This window comes from Atta colombica, unplaced genomic scaffold (assembly GCF_001594045.1).
Source record: "Atta colombica isolate Treedump-2 unplaced genomic scaffold, Acol1.0 scaffold45, whole genome shotgun sequence".
In the NCBI taxonomy this organism is placed as follows: domain Eukaryota; kingdom Metazoa; phylum Arthropoda; class Insecta; order Hymenoptera; family Formicidae; genus Atta; species Atta colombica.
In genome coordinates this window covers 1,291,187-1,300,046 of record NW_017259534.1, presented here as the reverse complement: position 1 = coordinate 1,300,046, position 8,860 = coordinate 1,291,187, and the positions used below count along the sequence as shown (strand labels likewise).

General features: G+C 30.6%; 1 protein-coding gene across 1 annotated transcript in view; it reads right to left on the bottom strand.

Annotated features, from left to right (window-relative positions):
* Positions 1-3,224: 3,224 nt before the first annotated feature.
* LOC108691331 (Golgi apparatus protein 1) overlaps positions 3,225-8,860 on the bottom strand; it is a 7,172-nt gene continuing 1,536 nt past the window's right edge. Inside the window, 12 exon segments of the mRNA XM_018199027.1 lie at positions 3,225-4,110; positions 4,198-4,304; positions 4,492-4,720; positions 4,886-5,065; positions 5,732-6,058; positions 6,422-6,641; positions 6,728-6,924; positions 7,016-7,133; positions 7,372-7,541; positions 7,697-7,975; positions 8,196-8,297; positions 8,466-8,858. Coding sequence (XP_018054516.1) covers positions 3,946-4,110; positions 4,198-4,304; positions 4,492-4,720; positions 4,886-5,065; positions 5,732-6,058; positions 6,422-6,641; positions 6,728-6,924; positions 7,016-7,133; positions 7,372-7,541; positions 7,697-7,975; positions 8,196-8,297; positions 8,466-8,858 — 2,487 coding nt within the window. The 3' untranslated portion in view covers positions 3,225-3,945.

Genomic DNA, 8,860 nt, shown 5'->3' with positions numbered 1-8,860 from the left:
AGAAGGAAAGGGGATGATATCGAAATTTATTCAGCTTCCGCCTGAAAACAGACGATGAAATTGAGCAGAACGATTGTGTATCTTAAAATAAGATGAAAATTACAAAAATGGGCAAATTTATTAGAATATTTATAATTTCATTAATTTGATTAGTATCTAATAAATGTGCTCACTTTTTTCATCTGATTTCAAGATATACAATCAAATCTTTTCAATTTCCGCCGAGAATATCGAAATTGAGATCTCTCTGATTATTACCAATAAGGATGTTGATTTTTGAGCTCAACCCGGAAACAAACGTCTAATTATGTGCATGCATGCACCCACATATACCGATAAATATGACGATAACATCTCTCGAATTTCGTCAAAAATCGCCAAATTCTGATATCTCTCATTTCCATCTCATGCGTTTGAAGTCCTTATCTTTTGAATGTCGAGATATCAATATACTATGCACGCGAGAGAATGTACATATTGAAATACATATTGATATCTTGATCATTGCGATCGATATATCATAAGAGACGGAGGTCCGTATTCAGAACGCGCATATGATGTTGAGCGCACTACAATAAATCTATGAGAGGTTCTGTATATGTGGTTCGTATTCATACTTCTCTTTTATCGATAAATACGTACATTTAGCAATTTACGTTATTAAAGTCCTGCCTTATATTTTATAATTAAGTTTACATGGAATTGTTTACGTTAAGTTTACAATCTTTTTTATGTAAACAAATCAAACAATAGTAGAATATATAAATTATTATTATTATAACTTATTATAAATTTGGATAATCATATAGAAAAAAATAATTAAGTTTTTTTTATGATAAATAAAAATGTATAAACAAGATAATAGTTCTAATGCAAAGACAAAGAACATAAACTTCGACGATTCATAGATTATTTAGATGACACGTAAAATATAATTTACATAGTTTATTTACTCATAGAAGCATATTATTATATTTTACACGTAAATACATAACTCTGCATAGCGTTATGACATAGAATTTAAAAAATAAATGTGTGTATATTTATTAATAAAAGTAAAATGTAAATACAGATTATCTCATACATAAAATCTAGATTTGTAAACGTATTACGTTATAAGCGCGGACCGATATAAAAAGATTATATTTCGGAACAAAATCGAATTTTTTTGCTTTTCCTTATAGAACATAAGAGTATAAAAAAATTCATCATAACTCCTCTTTGTTGAAATAAATAAAAAGAAAATGAAAGCTAAAAGAATAATCTATCAACGTTTTTTCGCTTAACCTAAAACAAATTGCGTCGCAAATTTATTTAAAAACTTTTTTAATCAATAATTTTTCAAAGGATTAAAATTCAGTCTCACAAATTAAAAAAAATTCGCGCTTATTCTCTTTTAATGCCTTTTATTTACCTGTTTTATTTCTCTCTTCTTTTTTTGTTGTTGTTGCTGCCGCGTGCGATGTTGCGCGCGTGATCAGCGCGGATAATTGCGAATATTGAGCAACACAGTTGGTTGCAACGGTAGCATGCGCTAATTAACTCCATTATGCGCCCCCCGTTTCAGCGCAAGGGAAGGGAACTTCGTATTTCAACAGGCAATTTACTCGTGATGGCTGAAAAAAACGTGAGCAAGGCGTGACGATTTTTCGAACTGATGCGACGCGGCGCAAAGTAAATATGGCGGGCTCTCCATCGCGGTGAACCACTCAGTTAAACGCGTTTACCTATCGCGAGGATTGCGTTAAAAAATTGATAACATGCACACAACCAATGGCATGTAAAAACGATCGACTGTTTCATAAAATTTAATGTAACATCCGCAATTAGTCCGAGATATTTTCTCGCAATGCATTTTTTATTTTAAAAAATGTTATATTATTTTTAAAATATTAAAAAGCAGAGAAAAAATATATACAATAATATTTTTTAAATATTGAAAATAATGGATATAATGAACAATAATAATTAATAATCTTTTAATTTTTAATATTTTGTGAGTTTAACATTTCAGCACGCGCTTTTTGTTTTGATGAAAGCCCGTGATTATCGCGCAAAAATTTATGCTTTCGCCAATGATGTTTTCTGTGAAATTACTTATGTATTTATACAGAGTCGCAATTAAAGTGACGCGTATATAGAAGATAATTTTCCTATACAATTTGATGTAATCATAATTAATCTGATCTTTTTGTAACATTTTTAATTGTAATAAAAATTGAAAGCTCATCGTCAATTATACATGCTATATATAACTGACGATGAGCTTTAAATTATATTTTTTTTTTAGTTTAACATTTTAGAGTAAAGCTTGCATTTCGATCTCGACAAAATTATGCATGATTATTATATAAAAATTTATGCTTTCGTCTTAATATTTTTTTATCTATAAAAGAATTGCTCATTTATTTAGGATCGCAATTAAGTTACTCGTTCATCTAGAAAAGATAATCAGAAATGTGGTAAATAATTGATGCTGCTCGTATTTTGTCACACACATATGTATATATGTATATTATATATACGTATATATATTTCTGACAAATAAAAATTTATAATTCTTGTATATATTTACATGAGAGCCGAAGATATAGGCGTATATGTGCACATCGTATTAAAGTCACAGGCGAGGAATTGAGGCTTGAAGAATGGAAGACTCGGACTAACTTGTGCCCATCGAGCGTGTGTCTCTCTGGATTTAAATCAATTAGAAACACATTTCGTTCGCAAGCTCTGTACAGAATCTTCATTTTACACGAGGTACAGAAAGCTCATCAGAATCGCAGAAACTTATCCTTCTGTCGTCATGAGAAGGCTTGTACACGGAGTCGTTCTCGCGGGATGACCCTGAGGGTCTCTCAGGAATAATCGTTACACAGTCGCTTCAAACTGGTTATTCGAGAACCAGCACCACGACGAACCCTCAGGCATGTATGCTCCCATTTTCTCTCCAACTTCATCGCAAAGATTGAGCGAAACCTCTGGGAGAAGGAAGAAACAGAGCACCCCCGGCACTTCGAATAACTAGGTGCTCGTATTTTCACCAATTACGATCTCTCTCCGTATATAGGTTTCTAAATCGGAAACGGACTCTAGGCAACAACAGTACACACACACTCGTCTCTTATATTTCCGGCGGCATATATTTCCAAGAATCTTTGGCATATCAGCAGCTCTCTCGTTAAAATCGCGTTTCTGCTAACAAAGACGAATGAATTCGCTGGTTATTTTATTTCACTATTTTTTATTCCTTGTTTTCAAATAAAAATCTCGCAGGTAAAGATAAAATAATATCGCTCGCCTTAAGAAAAAAATTATTGCTTCTTAAAAATCCTACGAATAAATCTTACTAAAAATTAATAAAATATCTCTTCCTTTCGCAGTAATCTCGATCTACAGAATATAATATAACATAATTTCTTTCGTTCTACAGTATAGAATACATGTACAGAATATAAAATCATAATATCAAATAACATAATTTCTTTCGTTATTTCATGTAACAAACTTGAGAGCATTTCTTTTCAACGAATACAAAGAAATGAGCTCTTTAAGTTTGTTACAAATTCTATAGAACACCCTGTATTTTTGGAATCATAATGTTACAGTATAATATATCTAAATATTTAAATCTTCTTATGTTGTTAAATCCTCGAATATTCTTACCTCATATTCTTACGCTTACAATTTTCGTTTTACATTTAATATCGCGTGTATTTAACAGCCACGTTAAAAATCTCGTAGCCTTCTCCCCCTTCCCCCCAATTATTAATACAAAGGTCCGCATTTTAAAAAATTTCATAAATAAAGGTATAAAAAGACCGATATTTCTTCTTTTATCGTGAACTTGCACTCCAATCAGATCAACACATATGTGTAGTCTATCGTATTACAATCCTTCGACTAATTTCACGAAAGTCATTTCACTAGTGGACGGGTGTATCGTCACTTGTTTTTCATAATCATCGTCCGCCTGGTCACGCGACCGCAGAACATGCCAACGATGAAGATCACTCCGATTATAGTAAAACCGACGATTATGAAGTAACGCCTCGCTGGAGAACGATTTACCGTCGTGTATAATTCCTCGAACGTATTTGGCGCGATTAACTGTAATGCGATAAGTAAAATACAATTATTCCGAAATAAACAAAAAAAAAAACTAATAGATATGTATAATGGTATTCTTTTACAGACCTTGGCAGCATTTTTAAACATTTCCATTCTCGTAGTCAACATTTTGTAACAATCAGGTTGCAAGGATTTATTACTGTCTTCTAGCGCATTTTGCAAGCACATTATATCTAATATAATTATTATTCAAATTAATTATATTATATTTAACACATAAAATAATTCTATTATATTTAACACATACATGTACATACAAAAATCAATAAAATTTAGTAGACTTTAATTTGGAAGGATTTGTTCCTGACAAAATTACTTCGTATTTTCAATCTGTAGTTACTAATAAACAATATTACATACGTCTTCCCGCGCCTTGAGGTATTGCACTACAATATTTGCTGATATCCACAGCACAAGCTTTCTGCAATAAGGGATCCACGTTAATGTCAGCTTTGCTTTGTTCTATCAGATCCGCGACTTCCAAACGACATTCTTCCCTCATATCTCGATTTCCAGCATTGAATTTCCTTTTAAGACACTCTTCAACAGCACCAGGCTCATTTTCATCCGATTGGCATATAGTTTCAATCTAAAAAACAGAAGAGAAATTTTGTAAACTTGTTTGAAATTAAATTCTATAATAACTCTCTCTATAAAGTCTTATGCAATAGTATTCAACATAAATTATTCAATATAAATTTTTAATTTTTCATGAGATAAATAGTAAATTATGATTTTATGATTTTTTTTTTACCTCATGCGCGCACATCGTTGCTAATAACGGATTTAAATGATAATTTAATGCAGCTTCTCTGAGAATGTTAGCCATTTGATGTTCACATTTAGTAGTCAGCTTCGATTCCCGAAATCTGATCTTCAAACATTTAATTACTTTTCCTTCGAGTTCTTTGTCAGTGCGTTCGTGTATTATAACCTATAGTAATATATATTCATAAATTAATTATTAAATGTTAACCCACTATAAACTACTTGGCATCATAATAGAAGTAGAATTCAGAACAGATTCGCTCGTATTCAAAATGAGAGTATCACATATGTAATAACGCATAATAAATATATTTTTCTTCAAACTATTTATATTTGTTTTAAGTAATCATTTCTAAAATAAAATATTAATTATTTTGAAAAAGTATTTTTTATAAACCATAATTATTATCTTTAGGTTATCAAAAATTATACTCTTTTGAAGCAGATACTATTACTTTTTTTTCGTAAGTACTATCTTTGGACTGTTTGAGACTAAAAAGATTTTTTCATACACATATAAAAAAAGTTATAAATTTTTATTGCAACAAATGCATTTTGCATTTTATTCCAATTCTACCTCAAATTCAAACATGTACAAAAAAGAAAAAAACATTTTCGATCATAAAACTGTACAATTGTATTCTTATTAAATGTTGAAAGAATATATCGGAATTTTTTCAGATTTTTAGAGTCCAAAAACCTTTCGAAAAACATAACGGTTCCTTCAACGAGCTCTGCAATCCAGGTGAACTAGATCCGACTATTCTGAGGTAATAAAATTCAGGATGATCTTGGAGGATTAAATTAGTTACGTATAGATTTTCTTTTCTACCTCTTTGCAATGTCTTTCGATGTCATAGCCACACGAATTTTGCAATGCAGTATTGAACCTATAATCCGTATTTTGTTCAATCATTCTTCGAACCACAATGTTTTTACATTTATCATCGAAAGTGAGTTCATCTTTATATCTTTTAAGGCAATCCAAAGTTTGTGATTTGCTCACATCATGGCAATACTGTTTTATCATAGCTCGGCAGATGCTCAGTAAAGGAACATCACTGGAACTATCTTGAAACTCCTGTTTCCTTATCTTAAACAGCTGTTTATGACACATGTCCGATAGTTTAGACTTGTGTGATGCCAAGCATTCTAATACCTAAAATAACTTAAGTTTCAGTAAAGTTTATCATAATATTAGAATTTGCTAGAGCAGCTATTTAATTAAAGAGCCAGCAATAGAATTTAGAAAACAAAGAATAGATACCAATTGTTATTAACAAATATTGAACAATGAAAACATAACAAGTATTAAATAGGTTTATATTCTAACTTTAAAAAATGTAAAATTCAATAAAAATATTTTCTTCAGTTATTACATGTATACGATAAACACATAGATAAACAAAAAGAGCATTGTTCTAAAAGATATTAGCTGTGTTCTAATATATACTGTCAGTACTGAAAATAGTTTGTTACATATACACTATAAATTTTCAGTGTATCAAAACACTGTCAATACCTGTGAATTGCCTGGTTCCACATTAAAACAGAATTGTTTGACATCTGATGCGCAGGCCGCTTGCAGGAATGGATCGAAATTAATATTTTCTCGTTGCTGATAAAGTTGTGCTCGCAGCTGTTGCCTGCAATCCTTCATAACACGATGCTGAGAATCTTTCATTATATCTTCCTGTACAATGGAGCTTAAGCATTCTATCACATTGGCTTTTGTCTTCGATCTATGTTATAATATATTATAATTTAGTTTACAATTTATTTTACATTCAAAATATTTAAATTTTTATATATTAAGAAATTGAATTACTTAGGGCACCATCTCTTAACGTAAGGCCTGCATGCCTCCTTAAATTTGTATGTAAAATGATAATTCTTTAAAGATATCAGTTGAAAATGTTCCACTGCTGCTTTACATTTGTAGTCGGTGCGTGCATCTAGCTCGTTTTTATGCTCGATAAGACATTCCATCATATCTCCTTCATCTTTTCCATATTTTAATACTTCCTAAAAAATAAACATCATTAACAATAAAATAAAAGTAATAGTAATAAATACTAATAAATACTAATAAAATAAATAATTAATAAAGGCGTACTTCGCAATGACGTTCCATAATATGTTGGCATGCGGAAGAAATTATGGGATTTAATTCAACACGTTCAGCTTGTTCCTCAGTAAAATTGCCAACTGCAAACTTGCATTTTTCTTTCAAGCTATAACGTAAATTTAACGTAAATTTAAATAAAAAATTTAATATTTTTATTATCTAACTAAAATTTAATATAAAAAAATAGCTCGGAATTACTTCTGAAAAAATTGCAATAAAAATATTCATCAAAATAGCGTGTATGCGAGAAATGATTATAAAATAATTAAAAATTATCAATAGTGTAATTCCAAGCTTTTTTAAATTTTTCTTATGTAATTTCTATTATTCAAGATAATCAGTACTTCTCTAAATTATCCTGCAAGCATAGAATTTCTTCTCCCTTCGCAGTTTTGTCATAACAAAGTGTTGCTAGTTCATTGAAACATACTTCTTCTATCTCGGGTTGCAAGTCAACATTCATAGCACGTTGCCTCATGACTCGTCTAATTTCTTCTAAACAATCCGCTCTCAACTAAACGGAATATTAAAAAAAAAAACGATTAAGAACGAGATTTTTTGTGAAAATATAATAATAAAGTATTAATAATATAAATTCTTACAATTTGAAAACTGAATTATTAAGTTTTAACTTTAATTAAGAAATAATTATACATTTAATAATCTTACTGTCATATTTTTCTGGTACACATGCCGATACAAGCATGGCAATACCAGTGGTCCAGTTTCAGGATCCATTTGTTTACCATTGCCAGCCCATGCGGTTCTTGCATGACATAAACGAACAGCATCAAACTTACATGCTCTGTACAATTGCGGATCAAGTTTGAAGTCTCTGGCGATAAAATACTGTATTTGCACCAAGGCAGTTTCACAGGCCTCGGTCATTCTTTCTGTTCCTAATTGTTCCATTAAGCAAGATATTACTCTAGCATCTCCACCGTGTACCTAAATTAAATATTCAAATATTTAATAAAAACAAAAAGTAATAAATGCATTTGACAAATAAATTACAAAATATATTTGAATAAAAAAAGCAAGTTTAAAATTTCATAAAGAGGCCAGGATTTTTTATATGAAGTCATAGTTGTAAGCTGGGTTAAAATCTGTAATATATATATATATATTTTTTTTATATATAAAAATTTTATATATAAAAATAACTTACGTCTCTACAAGCTAAATTGACCACAGGTTGACACTGTTCTCTTAAAACTGGATCAATTCTCCAATCTTCGCCAGCATCAGCTTCCATAATTAACTCTTCTAACTGTGAAATTACATGATACATATTTTATTAAAATTATGAAATTTTTTTTAGCAACATAATATTCTTATAAATATTAGAATATCATTTAAAGAATTTTGAAATAAGTATGTTATTAATTCTGGAAAAAAATCCATCCTAAAACTCTTAATTCTTCTATTAATTATTTACCGCTCTTTGACATTCTGGCGCGACTCTCGATTTTCTTTTCCTTGTTCTCGTATGCTCCATTAAACAATGTATTGTGGCACCACCGACCTCGAGACTATTACAAAAAGTCGTAATGTCGTTGGCACATTTGTGTACAATTTCTGGCGATAATCTGTAATCTTCCATTAATAATTTCCTGTGATCAAACATTTCCGCTTGACAATTTCCATCGATTTTGCTGCCGTTCTTCATTGCCGATTCCAGACAAAGCAAAATTTGCGCCAGCTTAATCTCTTTGTCCTCAGACACAGACCGCCTGCAGTGATTATTTCTAATATCCTCCTTACATGCCTTAACAAGACCTTTGCTAATTTTGTAGTCAGAAGCAATAAGCTTTTCTCTCCTTGTTAATTGCT